The sequence below is a fragment of the Erinaceus europaeus genome, chromosome 12 (assembly GCF_950295315.1).
Source record: "Erinaceus europaeus chromosome 12, mEriEur2.1, whole genome shotgun sequence".
NCBI lineage: Eukaryota > Metazoa > Chordata > Mammalia > Eulipotyphla > Erinaceidae > Erinaceus > Erinaceus europaeus.
Window position 1 is genome coordinate 75,720,143 of NC_080173.1, and position 24,858 is coordinate 75,745,000.

Here is a 24,858-nt window from a genome sequence, read left to right on the forward strand (position 1 = left end):
ATAGATAGGGAGAGAAAGGGAGAAAAAAAGAGACACCTGCAGCTTTATTCCACCACATAAAAAGCTTTCCCTCTATAGATGAGGACCTGGGGGGGTGGAGGCTTGAATGTGAGTCCTTGCACACAGTAATATGTGCACGTACTGGATGCACCATGGCCTAGTCCCATCCTTAAGTTGCTACTGACTCCTGAGATTGTATTGCATCCAGACTGACTGTTCCATTATCTTGTCTGTTGTGCCTTGTTAGGTCTCTCTGTCATCTTAACGTGCAATTTGTCCCAATGAGCTACCAAATGTTCAGAGGTTTGCAGCCTTGTTCACACTTCTTTGATCAAACCTCCTCACTTTGATATTGACACTTTTGTGTTCTGTCACAAGTCTGACAGAGGACCCAAGGAAATACATGAGGGGAAATGGGAGAATAAATATATTAACTAATTTATATTTATTAATATTTGCTAATTTACTGAAACATCACATTTCACGCCCCCCCACCACCCAACTTCCCTAACAGAACACTAGAGATGGAAATACCAGGAAGAAAACTGATGTATAAACAATACATAGGAGGGACTGGGTCATGGTGCACCTAATTAAACACATGCTACAATGAGCAAGGACTCAGATTTAACCCCCTGGTCCCCACCTTCAGGGAGAAAACTTTATGAGTGGTGAAACAGTGCTGCAGTTGTCTCTCATTCTCTCTCCTTCCCTGTCTCCCCTTACCTTCTCAATATCTAGCTGTCTCTGTCCAATAAATACATATACATAAACTAAATACATATTAGAATATATATACATATATATATACATTTAGTTTATATACATAAACTAAATACATATTAGAATACATAGGGAAGGCTAAGGAAGCCACGTGTGTAGTGAAACCATGTTATTTTCTGTTATATGCTAAATGCTTCATATGTTAATGTAATGTATAACCTCATTTAATTTTCTCAATGTTCCTACAAAATAGTTTTTTTTCACTTCTAAATCAAAATAGACTACCAAAAATCTATATTAATTAAAAAATGGGCTTTGGGGATCAAGTAGTGGCGTACATAGTAAAGTATACATGTGACAATGTGCAAAAAGTACCCAAGTTCAAGACCCCGGGCCCCACCTGGAGGAGAGGAAACTTCACAATTAATAGAGTACTGCTGTAGGTCTCTCTACAGCAGTACTCTACTAATATACATATATATTAATATATATATCTATCCCCTTTCAGTTTCTCTGTCACTATGCAAAAAAAATAATAAGAAGAAATAAAACAAAAGAGGCATTACTACTCCTCCACATCACAGATCTGGAAATTGAAGCTTTAAAGTCCTAAGTGCCCCAAGTCACATAGCTAGGAAGTTTTTCCTAGCAGTGCATACTTCAAATAAATGTTGCAGACATTGTTTAAGTTCTTCAAATGAAGGAGAGACTCAGAAGGCCTAGTACCAGAGAAAGGAGGATCTGAGGTCCTAGGAGCAGTACTTTGAAAATTAAGTAAAGCTTGGAGAGATGGAAGCTATTTCAGATCTGCACAGTGGAGTCAGGACATAAAGTAACTGTGGCACAGAAAGGAGTGTGCAAGATTAGAGGTGGCCCTTCCTGCTCAGTACTGAGGGTTTAATTTTAAAAAAATGTTGAAAAGATATCATGGTTCAGTTAGGGAGGTCCCTGACTGCTGGGACTGAAAGTGAAGACTTTTCTACCTATTCTTACCCACATATGCAGTATCATTTCCTTAGCCATTCCTTTTAGGAGCAGTGGAAAAATTATTCCCTGTGGAGTTGGCTACTGACTAATTTTGTGAAGTTTGATAAGTTTCTTTGCTTAAGTGAGTCTGTTTTTCCAATTGTAAAATGGAATGTAGGGATGGATGATTTATCACATGAGATAACATGTGTCCAGCACCAGACTGTTGAATGTGAATTGTAGCCTCTGTAGCCTGTTAATCCCCTAGGCCTGGCCTAAATTCTCCAAAGACAATTCTGAGGCAAGCCAGTTCTTGGAAGAAAGGGAAAATCACCTCCCACTTCCTGCACATTCTATTCCTGTTTATGCATTCTGATGCCCTGCTTGCTTTTTTAGGTTCTAAGTGCTATCCTGCTGACTCACTTCCGACTTCTTCATCATGCTCAGCTCCTAGAAATGGAAAGGGATGGGAAAGACCGGATATTGCACTGTCTGCCTGATATGTTTAAGGGGAGTGGAGTGGCTGTCAGACCAGCCCCATGCTAATGGAATGCTGGGGCCATGTAATGAGCAGTGCCCAAAGTGTATTCTTATCTGACACTTAGGACACTTTACCTAGGATTGCAATACTAATAATAATCACCCTACTTAACAACCACTGATAAAGAGTCTGGCTGACTCCAGGCTATGTGCTACTAGGAATTATTTATTTGGCATTTGTTTGTTTTTCACTGGAGTTTTGTGGTTGTGTTATTCCATTGTTCTCAGAGGACATTTTATGTCATACATGGTGCTCCTATAGTATGTTCAGGGTTGGAACCCAGGTTCTCCACTTGATAAAGTATATGATTTACAGGGTGGGTCATAACAACTGGAGAAGACAGGACTTTCCTTATTTTCATTTTCTTATTTATTTATTTATTTATTTATTTTTGCCAACAGTATTATCCTGGGAGTTGTTGCCTGAACAACTCCACTGTGGTCAGTGGCCTTTTATTTTACTAGAGTAAGAGAGACAAAGAAAAAGAGAGACACCTGCAGCACTGCTCCAGCACTTGTGAAGCTCCTCCACTGCATGCAGGCACTGAGAGCTTGAATCCAAGTCCTCACACATGGTAGCCTGTGCACTCTATTGGCTGTGCCATGCTCAGGCCTGATACTTTTTATTTTTTGTACAAGAAAAATCTGCGAGTCATGCGGTAGCGCCCTGGATTAAGCGCACATGGCGCAAAGTGCAAGGATCGGAGTAAGGATCCAGTTTCGAGCCCCCGGCTCCCCACCTGCAGGGGAGTCGCTTCACAGGCGGTGAAGCAGGTCTGCAGGTATTTATCTTTCTCTCCCCCTCTGTCTTCCCCTCCTCTCTCCATTTCTGTCTGTCCTATCCAACAACGACGACATTAATAACAACAATAAAACAGGGGCAACAAAAGGGAATAAATAAATAAATAAATATTTTTTAAAAAAGAAAATTCTGAGATTAGGTTATAGAGCTTGGCCAAGTAAACAAATTGTCTCTATGAGTTTGAGAAAACTATGGTGTTTATCATTGGGAGGATGGGGACACAGAACTTTGGTGATGAATATGATGTGGAAATATATCCTGTAATTTTACAGTCTTGTAAACCACTATTAATCATATTTTTTTAAGAAATAGATTGACAGAAAATTAAAAAAAAGACTTGGCTATGATCACAGAGAGAGTTAAGGTTCAAAGCAGAGATTTAAACCCATGCTGTAGACCTGTGGTGCCTAATGTGGTAGCTACTAGACACTGAGAGAAGTGAGCACTTAAAATATAGCTAGTGTAATTGAGGAATTTGAATTTTCAATTTGATAAAAATGTGCTAATTATGCAAAATATACACTGATTTTGAAGACTTAGAACACGAAATACATGTGATAAAAATCTTTCTTGGGGGCTGGGCAGTAGCGCAGCAGGTTAAGCACACATGGTGCAAAGCGCAAGGACCAGCATCTGGGTTCAAGCCCCTGGCTCCCCACCTGCAGGGGGATCGCTTCACAGGCGGTGAAGCAGGTCTGCAGGTGTCTGTCTTTCTCTCTCCCTCTCTGTTTTCCCCTCCTCTCTTGATTTCTCTCTGTCCTATCCAACAACAATGACAACAGTAACAACAATAATAGTAACAGCAACTATAAACAACAAGGGCAACAAAAGGGAAAAAATAGCCTCCAGGAGCAGTGAATTCATAGTGTAGACACTGAGTCCCAGCAATAGCCCTGGAGGCAAATAAATAAATTAATTAATTTAAAAAACTTTCTTAATGGGGGCTGGGCAGTAGCACCGTGGGTTAAGCACACATGGCACAAAGCTCAAGGACTGCATAAAGATGATGGTTTGAACCCCGGCTGGCTCCCCACCAGCTGTGGGAAGGGCGGTTGCCTCACAAGTGGTGAAGCAGGTCTGTAGGTGTCTATCCTTCTCCCCATCTCTGTCTTCCCCTCCTCTCTCAATATCTCTGTCTTATCCAGTAACAAAAACAAAATGGGGGAAATGGCCACCAGGAGCAGTGGATTCGTAGTGCAGGCACTGAGCCACAGTGATAACCCTGGAAGGAAAAAAACATCTTTCTTTACATTAGTCACATGTTAAAATTACAGTATTTGGGGCCTACTGGCTTAAACAAAATATATCAAAACTAATAATTTCTTTTAACATATTAAGAAAAAAAAGATATTTTTTCATAAGACAGAGAGAGAGTGAGAGAAAGAGGCCTGTGTACCACTCTTGTATATATGATGCCAAGGCTACAGCTAGGAGCCTTGCAAATGCTGGCAATGGTCACCTTTTGGCCATTCACTTATGACATTTATTTCATATTAGAGCTTTATATGAGAGAGAGAAGTTAGAGCACTACTGTGGTACATATGGCACTGGGGATCAAACAGGAAGCTCCAGACATCCTGTGCTGTCAGTGGAGCCATTTCCCCAGCTGTGTATGAAATCTCTAATGTTCTAGTAATCATATAATTTATCTATTGGATAGAGACAGACAGAAATCAAAAGGGAAATGGGAGCTAGAGAGGGAAAGAGGAAGGAAGACATCTGAAGCACCATTTCACCACTAGTGAAACTTCTCCCCTATCTACATCTCCCCCCTCACGTGGGGACCCGTGGCTTGAACTCAGGTCTTCATTCATCCTAACATGTGTGCTCAACCAGTTGTGCCACCACCCAGCCCCTCATATTAACAAATGTATAGGTCCTGGGTTTGATCTCTGGGATCCAGTATACTAGAGATTTTTGTTCCCTCAGTTCTTTCTCTGATGAAATAAACCTTCAAAAATATCATAAATGAAATTAATGAAATAACTCATTTGGACAGTGTACTGCTTTGCCATGTGCACAACCCAGGTTCAAGTCCCACTCCCATTTCTTCCTGAAACTTAATGATTCTCTTTGTGGATTATCTGGAGTGTGCTCACACCATTTTAGAAACCTCTACACTGCACTTAGAGGAAGACAGGTGCTTTAATTCATAGATCTTCTCTTGTCCACTATAAAATGTAGCAGTGTGTCTAGATATATTACTGGTCCTCAGTACATGTTTGTACCAGAAATAAACAACTCTTAATATGCAATTCTTTTTCTGGTGGATTGTATTTATTTATTTAATTCATATACTTTGAACAATTTTTTTTAATTTCTTTATTGGGGAATTAATGTTTTACATTCAACAGTAAACACAATAGTTTGTACATGCATAACATTTCCAAGTTTTCCATATAACAATACAACCCTCACTACGCCCTCTGTCATCCTTCTTGGATCTGTATTCTCCCCACCCACCCATACTTTGAACAATTTTTAAGGGCTAGGTACTATACTAGCTGATAAAAAGTTGACAGAGTTTAAGATTCACTCTTGAATTTAAGACATAATCCCTTTCCACAAAACCAGTGCTTCCCAAACTTTATGGTGTGTAAGAATCACCTGGAGTGCTTGTTAGAAAGATTGGTATCATCCCATCATCCAAAAAAATCTGATTCAGTAGATTTGGGCTGGGACCTAAGGCTCTCTCTCTCTCGCTCTCTTTCTCTGCCTCTCCCATTCTCTCTTTCTCTCTAGATATCTTTTTCTTTCCTTCCTTCTTTCTCTCTCTCTTTTTCTTCCTTCCTTCCTTCCTTCCTTCCTTCCTTCCTTCCTTCCTTCCTTCCTTCCTTCCTTTCTTTGTGTATAAGTACCACGTGCTGATTGCACACTGGAGCTCTCTTTCTTTTTCAGAAACCCAGAGGAATGGATCCAGGGCCTTGCTCATTAAGAATACCATTACTTCCTGAGCCAGTTCTTTTAATTTTTTTTATTTGAATGAGAGAAAGAGAGAGAGAGAGAGAGATCAACACATCTGTTATGGCACTCCCATATGGTACTAGGACTTGAACCCAGAGCCTAATGCATGGTAAAACATGTACGCTACCTGCTGAATTATCTCCTGACCCTTTTGAAATAAAAGTCTTTCAAATGAGCAGTGGCCAGGGTATGAGTCTAGGGCCTTCAGCATGAAGACTAACACTTCTCAGTAGTCTACCTCAGTACAGACCAATTTTTAATTTGTAGTTGATAGAGATATAAAGGAGTGGTCTTGGAGGTGGCACAATGGATGAAGCACTGGACTCTCAAGCATGAGGTCCTGAGTTCAGTCCCTGGCAGCACATGTACCAGAGTGATGTCTGGTTCTTTCTCTCTCTTCTCCTATATTTCCCATTAATTAATAAATAAAGTCTTTAAAAGAGAGAGAAAGAAAGGAGAAACACCATAGCACTGCTCCAACATCCTTGGAGCTCCCCCAGTATCATCATGGTGTTCTTATGTGGTGTTGGAGATTGAATCTAGAGACTTGTAAGTGATAAGGTTCTGTCCTACTGGTGGTGGCTCTACTATTATATTTCTGAGTCCTGAAACTGTGTATTTCTAGGATACTTCTGAGAAACTACACTTGACGGAAACTAGTGTAGATTGAAAAATAAGAAAGACCTCCCAAATACTTGTGAAGAAGTGGATAGGGAGAGTTAGCATATATTGAACCTCTATTTGCCAAGAATTTAAAAATATTTCCCCTCATTTAAGTCTCACTTCAACTTGATGAGACATATATTATTTTCATTTTCAGTTGTGGCAACTGAGACTCTAAAATGGTTAATTGCCTGTCATAGAACTACTATGTAGTAGTAGTTGTAGAGCTTGGATTGGTACCACTTCTACTATTAATAACTCAGGCCAACTTTTTTTTCTTTTTGTTTATTTATTTATTTATTTGATAGAGCAGAGAGAAATTGAGAGGAGAGAGGGAATAGAGGGGGAGACACACACACACACACACACACACACACACACACACACACCTGCAGCACTGCTTCACCACTCATGAAGCTCTCCCCCTGCAGGGGGACTGGGGACTTGAACCTCAGTCCTTGTGCACTGCAACATGAGCACTTAAGCAGGTGCACAATAAGCCTGTCTCCTCAGGCCAACTTTTATGACTTGTTTTTGTCCATTAGACACTAAATTAGGAAGCAGCCATACAACATGAGTGAGACAAATAAGCTGTTCAACTTAGTCAAACTCAGAAAACAATTAAAATATAGAGTTTTTAGTGTCATGATGGAGGCAGTGCAATGGAGAACGATAACAGAGACATATATCCTATAACAGGGCAAAGAGCAACTTTGCAGGAAAAAAAGGTAAAGTTTAGTGAAGACCTGAATGACTTAACTGGTAAGTTAGAAGAGTTGAGAATGGGGAATCAGGCGGTAGTACAGCAGGTTAAGCGCAAGTGATGGGAAGCACAGGGATGTGTGTAAAGATCCCGGTTCAGAGCCCCTGGCTCCCCACCTGCAGGGGAGTCGCTTCACAAGCGGTGAAGCAGGTCTGCAGGTGTCTTTCTCTCCCCCTCTCTGTCTTTCCCTCCTCTCTCCATTTCTCTCTGTCCTGTCTAACAATGACGATGACACCAATAACAAAAATAGTAACTACAACAATAAAAAAACAAGGGCAACAAAAAGGGAAAATAAATATTAAAAAAAAAAAAGAAGAGTTGAGGATGGGTGTGGAGTACTTTGGGCTGAAGGTTTGGAAGCTGGGGATGATTTGAAGAACTAAAAGAAATTCAGAATGTCCTAATTCTGGAAAGCAGAGGTGAGAAATAAGACATTTGAGGGAAGTACTAACTAAATGTAGCTGCTTATGGAGACATCTTGACTTTATTCAAGGGTAATGGCAGGGTAAGACTATTATTTTGAAACAATTGCTAAATTCCCAGAGGATTAGAGAAGAACTAGTGTGTAGGTAGGGATATGCATTAAAGATGCTTTTGGTGTAAATTTGGGTCATTCTGTAAGGTGTTGGGGAAAAGAGAAGAGCAGTCTTTCAAATTACTTAAGATGTTGGGAAGGTGACCGAGCTGTAAAGTACCTGCTTTACATATAAAGGCCCTAGGTTCAATATCTGCACTACCCATGGATGATGGAGCAGTTTGCTTTCATTTTCTCTCTCTACCTCATTCTTTCATTAAAACAAAACAAAACAACAGAAAAATGTTTAAGACTATGTTTAGAAGGGAAGAAATGAGCAGGCAAAGAAATAAACAGAGAGGGGGCAGAGTGTAACCAGTTAAACACACATAGTATGAAGCACAAGACCTGCACAAGGTTCTGGGTTAGAGCCCCCGCCAGCTCCCCATCTGCAGGAGACGGAAGGGGGGAGTCGCTTGCAAGGGGTGATACAGGTGTGCAGGTAGGTGTCTGTCTTTCTCTCTCCCTCTCTCTCTCCCCTCCCTTCTTAATTTCTCTCTGTCCTACCCAAAAAATGGAAAAGAATGGCCAGCAGGAGCAGTGAATTTATAGAGTCCCCAGCAATAACCCTGGAGAGAAAGAAAGAAAAATTCCCAGGATTCTGAGTACGTAGTTTTTGGTTGGTTTTTTTTTTTCCCCTCACTTTGTTGATGCCATATCTCAGGCTTTACAGCTCTTTGTTAACTTTCTCAGATAGAGACAGAGAAAGATACCACAGCACTGTAGCCTTTCCCAAGGGTGGAGTCCTCCTATGCCGGGTACAGGGGTTTGGATGACAGGCTGGAACTTGGGTCATGTGCAACACAAAGTAGGTGCCCTCCCAGGTGAGTTACCTGGTTAACTCCCATTCCCTGTCACACAGGATAAAATTGTGGGATGTGGCCTGGGAGATAGCACAGTGAGTAGGGTGTTGGACCCTCAAGCATGAGGTCCTGAGTTCAATCCCTGGCACCACATGTGCCAAAATGATGCTCTGTTTCTCTCTTTCAAATAAATAAATAAATATTTTAATAAGATTCTGGGTCTAATTATTTTCTGTTTTTAAAAGAAAAGTTCAGAAGTAGGTTATGTGAATGTTAGTTTGATGATTTTAATGACCGAAACTTACTTGGCTTAGAAAATATGAAGAGAGGGGGCAGGGCGGTAGCACGCGGGTTAAGCGCACAAGGCACACAGCGCAAGGATCAGCTTAAGGATCCTGGTTCAAGACCCGAACTCCCCACCTACAGGGGGGTAGCTTCACAAGCGGTGAAGCAGGTCTGCAGGTGTCTATCTTTCTCTCTCCCTCTCTGTCTTGCCCTCCTCTCTCGATTTCTCTCTGTCCTATCCAACAACGACAGCAGCAACAACAACAACAACAACAATGGACAACAAAAGGGAAAAAATAGCCTCCAGGAGCAGTGAATTTGTAGAGCAGGCACTGAGCACCAGAAATAACCCTGGAGGCAAAAAAAAAAAAAAGAAAAGAAAAGAAAAGAAAGAAAGAAAAGAAAATACAAAGAGAATTATAATTTTATGGTAAATAATTTTAAAAAATTATGAGAGAGAATGAGGCATAGAGACACACAAAGAGAGACATCAGAGCGCTGCTCAGCTCTGGCAAATGACGGTACCAGGGATTTCACTTAGAAGGCTCAGACATACAAATCCTATGCTCTCTTAGATGTCTCCCTGCCTGATAAACTTACTTTTGGTGTTAATGTAGCTGTAGTCTATGAGTGGAGTTATGAATACTTGGAAACATCTCTTTTTTACAAGATCAGAGTAGTCGTGGAGAAACAGTCATAGGCTGTGAGGCAGTCATAGAACTGTCAAGTCTGCTGAGTGACCTTGGATGTTGAGTTTCTGAAGCTTGGTATCCCGTTTAGTCCCCTCTACTTCTCCATACTTAGATATCTGAGAGCAGGAATAGTAGAAGGTTCCTATCAATGGATCTGCAATAACTCCGCCTTCTTCATTCTGACTCCGCCCCTAAAGACCACGCCCCTTTCACGTGGCCCCTCCTCCTGAAGAAGTCGTTGCTGATTTGACAGGGAATTCTCCACAATCCTAACCTATTGGAGATCTGAAGGGTGGGATCAAGATCAATCTTTTTTATACAATTTGTCAAATCTAGTGTCTGTCTCACCCCAGCCCCAGCCCACTTCGTCTTCAACGCAAGGATTGGTTAGTCTGGTCTTGGTCCCCGGCTCATGATTGGCTCTTTCATTCCACCCCTACCTTCCAGTTTTTGCAGGCGGGATTAGCACGCAGCTTCCTGCTCCTGCCAAAAAAATAAAAGAAGAAAAAGACAAGAGGAGAGAGGCGAAAGAAAATGTCACGGAGATCTTTGGTCGCTAATTCGCTTTCAGCCTTGTCGGTCAGACCAAATCCTACATTTTGATTGGCCTTGCCATCTGCCCATCCGGGCTCGAGGGCGGGATTTCCCCAGGAGACCCACACCTTGTTGCCACTGGCCGGCCAGTGCGCCTGTCTGAAGCTCCTGGTCCAGGATTGGAGGCGGACGCGGACAGGTGGGCGTGGATTGGCTAGAGTAGCCGGTCAGTGTGAGGCGGGGGCGGGGCCTCGGCGCCTGGTTGCGCGTGTCCGCCGCTGGCTCCGCTCTATCCGGCTTTGCTAGGGGAGGTGAGTCCGGCCGCGGCGGCACCGGCGGCTAAGGAGGCGGTGGCTGAGGCGGAGGCGGCCACAGCGGCTGAAGAGAAAGCGGCCGCGGGCGCGGAAGCCGGGTGGGGGGGAGGGGGGGAGACGGAGCAGCCTTGAGCCCTGCGGGGGCCGTCGCACGGGGGGACCCACCCGCTCTCCCCCCCAACCCTCCTCAGCAGAAGCAGCCGGCGGCGGGGGCAGGAGTCAGCCCGCTTCCGACTGCACCCCGCCCGCCTCCCCGGGCTCCTATTCTTTGGCCCCCGGGACCAGAACCTCATCCCGGGGCGGTTCCCTCTGGGCGTCAGAGTGCTGCCCACCTCTCTTTCATTCCTCCCGGCACCTCCTTACCCTCACTTTGCCCCGGTTCTCTTTTCTCCTCTCCGTCCTGCCCTGTCGCCTCCTCTGCTCACTCTCTCCCTCCTGCTTCCATCCCTGGGTTCTCTGTTCAGGAAAGTTTAGTCCCCCCCACCCCCCCCAATTAGGTCAACCCGACTAGGAGTAGGGGGAGATGTAGGAAGGCCTGAGAGTTCGAGGTGGGGGGGAAAGCTGGTTTCCCTGACAATTTCCCCCCATCTTTTTTATATTTGGGGTAGTTGGGGGAATTTTTTTTTTAATTGTATTTTTGAGGAGGTGGAAGGTGTTTAGAAAAGGATGTGGGAATGGAAGGGGTAGATGAGTCAACCCTCTTACAAGATTCCAAGGGTGGTGTGTTGCCTGATCCTTTTCGTGTGTGGAGTTCAGGGGGTCGGGAGGCTTGGCCTTTATTCCCACATTCAAAGTTGGAACCTCCCCCAAATTAAGGATGGAGTTTTAGTACCCACTTGTGGCAGGAATCCTGGGGGGAAGGGGTCCCTTTTCCCTTTTTCTTTTTCTTTTTCCATTTTTATTTTATTGGCTACCCACGCCCTTAGAGACACATACACACACACACACTCTCTCTCTCTGTCTGTCTCTCTCTCTCTTTCTCTCTCTCTCACTCTCTCACCCAAACTTGAACACCAAGATCCTCTAACTTGTTTGGATTGACTGATGAAGACATAAAGCCAGTTACGCTCTATGTTTTTTTGAGGTGGAGTGAGTCTTTTTGCTTTTCTGTTTTTGTTTGCTTTTTTTTTCCCTTCATTTTTAAATGGCCAAATGACAGCTTGACCCAGTTTGCTTTCTAAATCAAAGGGCATTTTTTTTTTTTTGAATGTCTCTTTGTGGCGCAAGAGCCAACGCAAAAATGATGGCGGCTTATAATGGCGGTGCATCTGCAGCAGCAGCAGGTCACCACCACCACCATCACCACCACCTTCCACACCTCCCTCCTCCTCACCTTCACCACCACCACCACCCCCAGCACCATCTTCATCCGGGGTCGGCTGCTGCTGTACACCCCGTCCAGCAGCATACCTCTTCAGCAGCTGCAGCTGCCGCAGCAGCGGCCGCAGCTGCAGCCATGTTAAACCCTGGGCAGCAACAGCCGTATTTCCCATCACCGGCACCGGGTCAGGCTCCTGGACCAGCTGCTGCAGCCCCAGCTCAGGTACAGGCTGCCGCAGCTGCTACAGTGAAGGCGCATCATCATCAGCACTCGCATCATCCACAACAGCAGCTGGATATTGAGCCGGATAGACCTATTGGATATGGAGCCTTTGGTGTTGTCTGGTGAGTATCAAAAGAAACACACAACTCGTGGCTTCTCCTCGTGGTTGTCATTGGACAACCCATCCCTCCTGGTCTTCTTCATGTTGACCACGGTGGAACAAGCTTCTCGACTCAACGGCAAGAAGCCACCTCCCATCGTAAAGGAGCCCTAATGCATTGGCGGTTTGGGCTTACGTTTTTGAGTCATGGCACATCTTCTGATGAGTAATACACCCAAGTCTGCTATCTACCAAACTTTTTGTTTGGAACCCAGGCAAGTCCCTGAAGGTGGAATCAGTTGATGAAAGGATGAAATGATTATTCCTACAAAGACCATGATCATTTCCTACTGGACTTAGTTTGACTTGGTTGCTCAGTTGTAACAAATGTCCCAACTGACCCAAACCTAGTTCCTCAGAATTATCTTGTCATTGGGATATACATTGCATAACTGTTTTTGCTTTTTCATTCCTTAATGTGTGGTCTGGATTCCCCAGAAGGAAGATAGGGTTCATAGTTGAGCCAGTAAGTCGTTGCTTGAGTGGTTTATTTTAAACCATAAAGCTACAGTTGGGAAGTATGTAGCACTAGCCTTTTGATAAGAATGCATTAAATATAGCATCACACATGAGTACCACAAACGAGGTCAGTAGACTGTAGTTATGCAGTGGCCCACATTCAGTTTAATATTTTAATGTCATTTAGTGCTTCTTAAATTGCTGTAATCCCTTGGTTGGTTGCTGTAGTAGGAACTATACTTTTTAAACATGAAACTGCTCTGCTTTTACTAGTGCTAGGATATTTTTTAAGTCTTAAGGATTTTTTTTTTTTGAAAATTTTTATTCATTTACTAATGAGAAAGGGAGAGAGAGAAAGAACCAAACATTACTCTGGTAATTTGGCACATGTGCTACTGGGGATTGAACTCAGGGCCTCATACTGGAGAGTGCAGTGCTTTATCCACTGCGCCTCCTCCTGGACCACATCTTAAGGACTTCTTAAATGCCACATTTTGCCTCTTTGCCAGTGTAAGTAAGATTAATAGTTTGTAATGTGTCATTGCAGGTGTCTATTCCTATTAAAAATTACAGTGTACTGAATTCTTTTTCCCAGGGTCTAAATATTCTGGTATGAATAGATGAGTTGATGTTTTCAGTGTATGCAAAAATAGATTCTTGTAAATATCTAGAAAAGCTCCCATCACCATCATCACAGGAAAATGAACTCTTTGAAATTAAGGTGAATAATGTCTCCTTTTACATTGTTTTTCAGGCTATTTTTGTTATGAATATCATGTTACATGTTCTCTAGCCATCATTTTTATATTTCAGATTTTATAATCTAAATTACTATGTGATATGCTCATTTAATAAGAAACATTTAAATTTGTAGAATCCAGTGTTTCTTAGCTGGCTCTGTCCAAGGAGGTTGCTGCTGCAGTGCTGCCTTCTCCAAGACGTATGGGCTTCCTGGTGGGAAAGGGTGTGAGAAGTAATGGTGCCTCTTCAGTCACTCTGCTCAGGGACTTGCCTGTTACTGCCTTTCTTTCCTTCCACATCCTATCCTTAGGGATTATACTGTGAACTTCCAATTCTTGCCTAATCCTTAGGGATTTTAAAGCTTGGGGAGGAGGGGAAAGGATTGACTAGAAAAAGGGTTGTTCTCTGCTTTAAATTTTGTCACTGAGATTTTTTTTTTTTTTACACTTGAATGCTTGCTTTCATCTTAGTATATGCTTTCCATATAATGCTGAGAACTAGAGATACTGTAAAAGAAATGAGTTGCGGCATTCTTGACTGTATTCTAAAGGTATTATTACCCAACATTTCTATCACATGGTGATGTGGCTTGTAGAAGTTAAGAGCTTCAAGTTAGTGTGGAGGGGGAACCTTTTTTTTTTTTTTTTTTTAAATGAGAGGGAGGTGAAGAACAAAGTACTGAACTGGAGTGCTGAAGCATTTCACACAGCAAACATAGTCGTAGTAGGTAATTTGATTTACCAATAGGTGGAAATGTGATTTGAATCCACTCCAGAGGCCTTCATTGATGGGCCCCTTATACCACTCAGAGAGTTAACTCCCTGTGCTTGAAGTATATCTTTCTGTGTACATTGTATTCTGTTGTACACCACTCATTTTGTGCTTTTGCTTTGTCTCGTTGACTACATTTGTAAGCCCCTTGAGGGCAGGAACTATGTCCAGTGGAGTACTTCTTTTTCTCCCCAGCTTTTCCCACAGTGCTATAGGCATTGTATTTCTGAGCTAAGTAAAATTGTTAACTGGAGATTTAAACATAAAACCAGAGTGAATTGCACAAGTATTCTGAAGCCCAAGCTAAAGATAGTGGTGAATTTTTAAAACTTTTTGAGTGAACCAGAATTTTTCTTGTTAATATAGAAAGCATCTCATGAGTCTGAAACAACTCTTTTAAAATTATTAAAATGAAACAAAAAGATTATCCCAGATAATTTGACTCAGAGTACCGTCTAACTACATGCCCACTGTAAGATTCATTTAGGTTCAAATATATTTAATGCATTTTGCAAGCATTCTTCTATTGGCATAGTGTATATGTAAAGGACACTATGTCTGTGCTCATTTCCTTTTCCGGGCATGCACCCAGTAGCTGAAAATGTTACATGTAATTTTAGAGGTATTATTATTCCTCCATGCAGACAAAAAATAATTTGTAGGAGTATTGCAGCATTTTGCCCTTCAGATTTACCATTAAATAATTTAGTCTGCCAGGCTTGATTTATCTTTCTGTTGAATTTAACTGGTGGAATAACTTATCAGTATTGGACAGTTGCATAAAGTACTGAATTGCCTATTAGCTTGATAGTGAAGATGGTGCTTTGACAGTTCAATTAAGGTTTCATTAACAACTTCTGTTGTGTGGTGTTTTATCACAAAGTAAGGGTTCTAGGTTACCTAGTAATATGATCAAAGTTTGTCAAAGGTAGGTACATTCATTGCCAATCATAGAATATTACTCATGGATTATCAAAGCATCATTTATAATTTGACTTTTTATCAGGATATTTTCATAATGCAAACACAAACAGAAACCTCGATCATTTGGTAGGGATAATTTGAGTCTGTTTTTGTCTAGTTCCCATTCATCATGGGAAAGTAAATATCGAGTACCTAAAGACATAACAACTTTGGGACAAAGTTATTATAATAGCATGTAGCTTTGAGGACTCATTGAAAGTTAGAGGAAATTGACCACGTGAGAGAAGTTTAAGGACCCAAACGGTTTTTGACATTGCCAACATACACTGGCAGTCTGAATTAATTACACATAGTGCCACTGTAATAAAAGCGAGTCTGGGAAAATCCTCTACTTTGTAACATTAATGTTCTGGGTCATTTTAAAAAACATTTAATTAATTGAAAGGTCAAAGATTCTGGGATTCACTTGATCTATTGACTACTCCAAGTAAAGTTGGAGAGCATTACATTGTGTTCTAATATCTTCAGAAGGTTACTTTTATTTAAGTCTTTCAAAACTTGAGCTTCACTGTACTGAAAGTTACTATCTTTGTGATACATATATATATGTATATGTAGAGAGAGGGATTTATATATTTATTAGCTTGAGAGAGAGAGCATCACTGGCACATGCGATGCTGGGGATTGAATTTTGGACCTCAGGTTGTAAAGTCCAGCACCTTTTCTCTGCACCACCTCCTGGACTGCTAATTTTGTGATCTTGCATGGAACTGGTGTGAGGATTAATTGAGGTGACCTTTATAAGCCAGTAAGTATGCTGTCTAGCACACAGTAAGCACTAACCAAATGTTAGCTATTTTAGTTGTAATCATTGTTGGTAGGACAATTAAGTGGCTTCCTGTCAATATATGATAGGATTTACCAGGCGAAACAACAGTATTTTTGGAGGTTTGACTTTAAATACCATAGTATTCCTCTTGTGATATATGCCAGGGAGATAAGAAAGTTGAATTTAGAGCCAGGTGGGAAATATTTTGTCCCGTTCTAAGTAATTAAAAACAGGTACATTTTTCCCAAGTATTGTGGATTTATATTCTGGGAAGGAAATTAATTTTTTCCTCTCTGGATATACCATCATTACCAAAGCTTGGTTTTAGTGAAAATTCATTTACTTGTGTTTTGATGAAAAAGTGTGAATTACTGCACTCAGAGGAAATATGTGTGATTTAATGGAGGATTATTCAGTGTAAGTTTTTATGTGTGGCAGTGGAAAAGTGGGGATATGTTTGGGGGAAATCCTGGATTTGTTTGTGTTAGAAAGGATAGCATACTAAAGTGTATTTTGTTACTGTGTTTTAAAGGTTAAGAATGTGTAGTATTGAGAAAGTTTTCTACTGTTAGCCAAGATTAACAGCCACAGCTGGATCCTTGGGGTTTGGGGGAAGACATACTTTGTGAAAAGAACTTTGAAGAAGCAGAGGCTGCACCATAAGAAGGAAGCTTTGCTCTTCTAGACATAACAAAGCATCTGTGTGAATCTAGAAACCTGAAATCTCTATTGTTAATTTTAGCTACAAACTTTTAGAAACTGCAGGTTCATGGTCATAGTGTAGAGAAAGAATAAAACTAGTACAATCTAATGATACTGAACTGGTTTCTTGTCGATAGAAATTATGTATCCTGTAAATTGGAAAGTCATTTTGTACTTAGGCTCCTGATAGGATTGTCCAGATTTTGTAAAAAATAAAATAAATTAAAAAACAAAGAAACTATGCTATTAAGTATCAGTTTAGAAGAAAAAAGAGATATTTTCATTAAAGACATTTGGGAAATAATTTTCCTTTTAAAATAAGCTAAAACAAAATCCTTTAGGATTACTTGGAACCCTTTTTTTTTTTTTTTTTTAGCCATCAGTTACTGGGTTGTCAGAAAAGTCATGACTTTTTTTTCTATGCAAAAATGTATTACATCTATAAAAGAAATGGAAGCAGATATACTTCTTCATATGCTATGGTAGAAAAAATGTTTGCAAAATGTATTAACTGATTGTGTTTGGATTTAAGTTCTGGGATTTTACCCTCAAACCATAAGCAAATGTTATTCCTTGATATGAAAGACCATCTTTAATAGGATACCGAAATACTTCATTGTCTTTGCAACTTTGGAACATTAGAGTTTTCACTGACTTCTGTTTTGCTGAACTGAATAGCTATTGTTTGTGGGTTGTATTAGATTTGTTGATGTCCTAGCAGCTCAAGAATCAAGTGTTTATATATACTGTACATTTATTTATTCTCTTTTGTTGCCCTTGTTGTTTTACTGTTGTAGTTATTATTGTTGTCATTGTTGTTGAATAGGACAGAGAGAAATGGAGAGAGGAGGAGAAGACAGATGGGGAGAGAAAGACAGACACTTGCAGACCTGCTTCACCGCTTGTGAAGCGACTCCCCTGCAGGTGGGGAGTCGGGGGCTCGAACCAGGATCCTTGCTCTGGTCCTTGCGCTTTGTGCCACCTTTGCTTAACCTGCTGCATTACTACCCGGCTCCCTACTGTACATTTCTTTAATGCTGTTGATTTGATTTCCTTGGTGGAAATTGTCATGGCCAAAGAAAGTTTTCCATTTGTCATGTAAGCAAATGAAGAAGCCTTTGGGTAGAAGGTCTTGCAGATATAATCTTAGAAGATTATATTTTGAGTTTTACTTAATCTAGTCAAAATGTGCCAGTGAATTATTTGTTGATTGGGTCATCTCATGTAGATCGGCAACGATTTGCTAACTAAAATAGCTTGTCTGTTTGTTCCTGTTGTTGCTTGGGAATAACACAGAGAGTGCCTGAGGCAACAGTTGTAATACTGTCAATAAGCATGTGACAGGTCATCATAGATCCAGTCAGTAATTCTAAGGTATCTAGCTAGGAGACATTAGAACATATTCTGGCACTCTGACATGGAAAGATGACTTAAAAGGAGATTATATGGAATGGCCCAGGTAGTGCAGTAGATAAAGTGTTGGACCCTCTGGGATGTGGTCGTGAGTTTGATCCCCAACATCATATGTGCCAGAGTGATATTCTGGTACTGTCTCAAAACCAAGTACATAAATCTTTTAAAAGGGAAATTATATTGAGTGGAACTTTAACAGTTAATTGTAATAGGGAGGTAGTTGGTACAGTGGCTAGAATGCTGGATTTACAAGCATGAGGTTCCAAGTTTGATCATCAGATATCAGAGTGTTACACTGGTCCTTTTCTCTCTGTGTGTCTCTCTCTCATAAATCCTTTTTTAAAACTGTAGTGATGTGAACAATGAAAGTATATTTGGGAATGTTGGTCGTTAATCATAATTGGTGCTCTTTACTTGAGTTTCATATCTGTGCTTTGAATAGTTTGATTATGTCTGCTGTCAGGTAGTAAGTAGTAGGTTTGGCACTATTAAAAGTAACTAGTCATCCAACAACGAATTGCGTCAACAAGGGCAATAGTAATAACCACAACGAAGCTACAACAAGGGCAACAAAAGGGGGAAAAAAAAATGGCCTCCAGGAGCGGTGGATTCATGGTGCAGGCACCGAGCCCAGCAATAACCCTGGAGGAGGAAAAAAAAAAAAAAGTAACTAGTCACTGTATTTTTGACAATTTGCTGAGGAACAATTTGCTGATTGTAGGTACTAATGAGAATATTTCATCCTATAGATAATTTTGCAAACTTTCATCAAACTACTGCTATTACGTACTATGTTTGGTACTGGGATATAATGTTTCAATCATGTTTACTGTGAAGGAGTTCATAGTAAAGTAAATAATGTGAAAGATGTTACTTCTCTACTCAGGGAATCTTGATGGAGAGTTGAAATTAAAATTTTAAACTAATAAATAAAAATAAATAAAAACATTAGGATATATTGCCTTTTACTTTTTAAAATTTTTTAATATTTTTAAATTTTTTAATTTTCCCTTTTGTTGCTCTTGTTTTTCTTTTATTGTTATAGTTATTGCTGTTATTGATGATGTCGTTGTTAGATAGGACAGAGAAATGGAGAGAGAGATAGACACCTGCAGACCTGCTTCGCCGCCTGTGAAGTGATTCCCCTGCCGGTGGGGAGCGAGGTGGGGAGCGAGGTGGGGGGGCTCAAACTAGGATCCTTATTCTGGTCCTGGCACTTTGCACCACATGCGCCTAACCCACTGTGCTACTGCAGGACTCCTGCCTTTACTTTTAATTGTAATACTGACCTAGTATGTATCAACTATTGTCAGGCACTGTGCCAAATGATAGAGATTTAAGGCATATTTTCATATGGGGCTGGGGATAGATATATTTATGACTCCTATAGATGCAGCAATAGAGGCATCCCCAGATATAATGGGAACATAGAGATTTCTGAGGAAAATATAAATGCTTCTTTGAAAAATGTATTACCTTGGGACTAGATGTTGGCTCACCTAGAAAAGTACATTATTATGCTCAAGGATCCCTGTTCAAGCATTTGATCCCCACCTACTAGGGGGAAGTTGCTGTAGGTGTCTCTCACTTTATCAAAAGAAAGATAAAAGAGGTAAGAACGAACAACAACAGAAGATGAATAAATACTTCAGTTGAGTCTAAGAATGAGAAAATCAACTAATGGGAAGGTCATTCTGGGTAGATGGGCCCATATGCAAGAGACCACAGTGCTAGAGTTATTGAAATATAAATTATCTATTTAATATATGAAACATAAAGTAAAATTCTGGAAGTGTTGGTGATAGAAATAAAATAAAATAATTGAGATGCCATTGGTAGGCGGGGTGGAGGGTGAGCAAATAAATCCTCTGTGGGTAAAGGACTACATAAACAAATGAATAGCACACCCATGGTTTTTGAATTTCAGGGAGGGGATAATTAGAGAAAAATGTCTCCTAAACATTCTTTAGGGAGATGATAATGAAAAAGATTGAGACACTGGGAACTGGCAACCAATAAAAGTTTTTAAAGTAGGAGAATGACTTGGTTGTTTCTCTGTCCCCACTCGCTTTTTTTTTTTTTTTTTAAGACACAGAGGAGAGGAGGTAGCTGGGCTTCAGACCTATGGAAATATCCTTAGTTATAGTAGAAAAATTTATTGGAGGCAGAACTAAAGGACATTCAGATAGGAAAATGGGTTCATAGTAATTGACAGTCTCTGTGGCAAAAGATTGTTAGGAAAATGGGGATGATCTTTGATGCAAAAAGTCAAAGAAAATTATAATGGAGAAAAGACCAATTTAATTGGCAAATAGATCAGTGGTGACATTTGAAAGAATAATTGTATGATTTTTTTCTTTCTCATATATGTTTGATTCTAAATAATGCCTGAGTGTGAGCATTCCTTTATTTTATTATTTTTTTATTATTTATCTATTGGGAAGATTATTTTAAGATTGATTGTATTTAATAGAGAAAGGCAGAGGCCAGATGTTGAATAGCTTCTTAAATTGTTTATAGTACAGAGTGATAAAAGTAAGCCTGTTCTACAACAGTGTAATGACTGTTACAGTGTTCAGATTTGGGCTCAATTTTAAATGTGCAGTTTGTCCACAATCTCCTATTGCTGAATTATAGGTGAAGGTTATACTTGTTTTGGTTCAATTGTAATGCATGCCTTTTTGCAATAGGACAGTTCTTTCCTAAGTATACATGTTAATACTGTTTTCTGACAGTACTTTACCTTTGAAAAAAAAAATGATTGATTTGTTCACTGAGAGAGCAAGTAAGCAAGCAAGTGCACACAGCAGAGCGGGGATTAAACTTGGGCTGCATGATCAAGAGTCCAATTCTTTCTGCTGTGCACTGAATCACCTCCCCATTTTTACTTTTTTACTGTTTTAGATTTTCATTTGTTTCCCCCAGATAGCTGAAGTGACAAGCACTTTTCAAAGATTTGTTTCACGTGAGATAGTTTTGTATCAGAGAGAAGCCAAAGTACCACTCCAGTGCATGTGGTGCCAGGGACTGAACCAGGATCCTTAGGCCAGCAAGTCCTGAGCTTGTCAACTGAACTGTGATTTGAAAATAGTCTAATACTATTTTGTGAATAATTAGGTTAATAATGGGAGCAACTAGAAAATTGATTCAAAATGCTTTGCTTTTAGGAATCACTTTTTAATTCTGAATTTAAATAAGCAACAAGTATTGTCATCTCAGCATGTTAATCACTATAAAAAGTTGCTAGTGAGTTATTTTGCATATTTTATGGTAGGTATACAAGACTCAGCATGTATCTTAATGCTTACAACACTTGAATTTGGATTAGCCAAAGTTTAGGTGTTCAGTTGCTACGTATGACTGCAGATTACCTACCCACCTTCTTGACTACATATAGAATTTCTTTGATCTTTATTGGGTTTCTGTACTTAGTTTGGAACCATTCACTATCAGTGGAGATAGGATGGAATCACTTTTCCTTGGGAGGTCTGAATTGCAGCAATGGGTGTTGAGAAAGAAGTCATTAACAGCCAAGATTCTGTATTCATCTAACTTATGACAGACTTAAAAGAGCTTGAATGGGTGTATTCATCGAGCAAACTGGAATAATGAATGCTCTCTGTAAAGCAGTTGTCTTATCTATCCTGAATTATTTGGAGTATTTTCTTTTTCTGAAGTCTTTGCCTAAAGTAACAAAAGGTAAAATTGGTGTACCTGATCCTGGCCATGTTTGCTTTCCTTCCCAGTTAGATCAGATATCCCCCATTGATTTCTTTCCTTTCTTTTTTGTGGTTTTGTTATCTAGATAAAGTTTCCGATTTTGTTTTCAGTTTTAAGCAGTTTAGATCTCAATGTCAGGCAGCAAACTTCTCACAGAGGAGTGAGTGACACAGAAACTTTATTTTTATCATTTTATTGGGGCGTGAGGCTAATGGTTTACAGTACAGTTGTTGACACATGGGTACAATTTCTCATCTTCCTGTGATAAATGTCTACAGAACACTCTCACCCTCAATTTAGCTCCTTTTCCACTCATGTTAAGTGAGATAAACCAAAAAGAGCAGGATAGATACCAGATGATCTCACTTATAGGTGGAACTTAAGAAACAGGGACAGAAAAGGAAACTTTCTCTTTATCCACTCCTTGACCAAAAATTTTTGCTTAGGTCTACAGAGAAAGGTGAGGAAAGACGTTTGAACAAATAGATAAAATTAGTTTATTTGACCTACATCACAGCTTTTTAAAATTCCCTGTCTGAATGGATAAAAACATTTACATAAGCAGGCAATTTTTCTTACATGCTAATTTTCTTAATGTACCATGCTATAGAGCTGCAGACTTGCAAATTGTGTAAGTAAATTGGAATAAGCCAGGTGACTTTATTTTACTTTGTTATCTTACAGTACAGAAGTACCCAAAGGGTGTAATTACTGGGTGAATGTCTTATTGCACATTTACATTAACAGGCAGTCTGATGCAAAGTTTCTATGTGTTTCTACCACTTTCTTTGCTTTGCTTCCTTGTTTTTATTTTCTGAGTCAGAAAACCATTCTTTCTTTTTTTTTATTAGAGATTTAATATTGATTTACAAAATTATAAAACAACAGGGGTATAATTCCACACCTTTCCCATCACCAGAGTTCCAAGTCCCTATTCCCTCCTGTGGAAACTGCTGTAGTTCTCCATGTGCCATTCCACTCCTCCCAGACCAATTTTTTCATTCTCGTTATGCAGATAGAGAGGGAGAGACACCACAGAACCATTCCACGGAGCTTCCCTTGATGCTATCCTTTGCTTAGTAGACTATTGTGTGCCACCCAATCCCCACCACATTGAAGGAAGCTTTGTACAGCGTTTCTTTCCCTCTCTCTGCCTCATTCTCGGTTCGCCCCGGCCAGTGAAGTTCCAGAGACAACAACAACAAAGTAGACATAATCATAATTGATTAATAATACATAATCATAAATTGATTACAGCTTGGTCTAAAACAGTTGATAAAACAAATTTTACAAAATTACAATAGTTTGTCTTAAAAGCTTTTTTTCTTAGAATATTCAAAGGACAATGTCAGTGAAGCAGTCAAATATTAAACTTAGCAGTCAATGCTACTTAATTCCGCAGATGTTATATTTACTTAGTAATGTATGTGGAGATTCAGTTATGCTTCTTGAAACTTTGAGGTAATGATATAAAAATGAATCATGATTTTTATAATTTATCTGTTTTGTTGTTGCTGTGACAGGGCCTTGCACTTTAGCTAGTCCATTGTCCCACTGGGTTTTGTTTGTTTTTCATAGAAATAGAAATAGAGAGGGACACCATAGCACTGCTTCATGGGCTGTGGTGTTCCAATGTGCTTTGGGGGCTCAAACACAGCTAAGGCAAGCACCATGCCACATGAACAATCTCTTGGCCCCATGATTCCTAATTTTAAAGCTAATAAGTTAAGAATTTGACTAGTTTCTGTCTCTATATGAACTTGGTATTTCTTTTCAGTTTAAATAACTGTAGTTTAGAAGAACTTTGAGAAAAACAATTGAAGGAATGTCATGAAGAGGCAGCATTTTGATATGAAGGAGAGTATAGTTTTTTTTTTTTTAATTAATTATTTATTTATGAGAAAGTTAGAGGGAGAGAGAGAAAGAGCCAGACATCACTCTGGCACATGTGCTGCCGGGGATCGAACTCAGGACCTCATGCTTGAGAGTCCAAAGCTTTATCACTGCGCCACCTCCCGGACCACGGAGAGTATAGTTTTAATATAGTTTAAAATCTGAACTTTTTTTTTTTTTTTTTCACCAGAGCACTGCTCAGCTCTGGCTAATGGTGTGCGGGGGACTGAACCTGGGACTTTGGAAGCTCAGGTTATGCAAAGAGAGTCTCTTTGCATAACCATTATGCTATCTACCCTCCACCAAAAATCTGAACTCTTGTGACAGACTACCTGGGCTTTTACTTTTATCTTTACTTTTACTTGCCGTAGGCAAATTAGCCTGTTTGCCTTGGGGTTGTTGTGTGTAAAATGGGGGTAGTAATAGTCTGTCTCCTAGGGTTGTTGTAAGATTTAATGAATCACATGAGTCTTAGGGCTCCGCCTTGCATTATGTAAATGTTAGCTAACTAATACTTATTACCAGTTTTAGAATAAGTGAAAAATTGCTACTTCTTTGAAATTTAGGGAGAATAACCTAAATGTGATTGTTCAAGTCTGTGACTATCCAAGATTTTTCCATCATTTAAATATTAGAGTGCGTTCCAAATGTAAAATTTTCTTATACATAGTTTTCCTTTCTGTTTAAGTCCCTCCTCCCATATCATTATTGATGTAGTAATATGTTTATTGTAGGAAGGAAGAAAAATACAGAAAAAACTGTTTGTAGCCTGTAACTCAGCCACTGCTTACATTTGTTCTTTTTTTTTCCTTTCAATCTCTAGATCTCTTTTTTGCATTACTTTATTATTATTTTTTTTTGTATTTGATAGGAGAGAGAAAATTGGGGGGCGCGAGGGACACCTGCAGGATTGCTTCACTGCTTATGAAGCTTCCCCCTGCATGTTGGGACTAGGAGCTTGAATTTGGGTCCTTGTGCATGGTAACGTGAGCACTCTACCAAGTGTGTGTCACTGCCCAGCCCCCAATGATTACACTGTATTTTTACGATATTTATTGCTATTTTTTCCTCCTTGTAACC

General features: G+C 40.0%; 1 protein-coding gene across 1 annotated transcript in view; it reads left to right on the forward strand.

Moving 5' to 3' along the window:
- Positions 1 to 10,541: 10,541 nt before the first annotated feature.
- The window catches only part of NLK (nemo like kinase), a 152,317-nt gene continuing 138,000 nt past the window's right edge, over positions 10,542 to 24,858 (forward strand). The window contains exon 1 of the mRNA XM_007530723.3: positions 10,542 to 12,288. Within this exon, the coding sequence (XP_007530785.1) occupies positions 11,831 to 12,288 (458 nt within the window). The 5' untranslated portion in view covers positions 10,542 to 11,830. The remainder of the gene's footprint in view (positions 12,289 to 24,858) is intronic.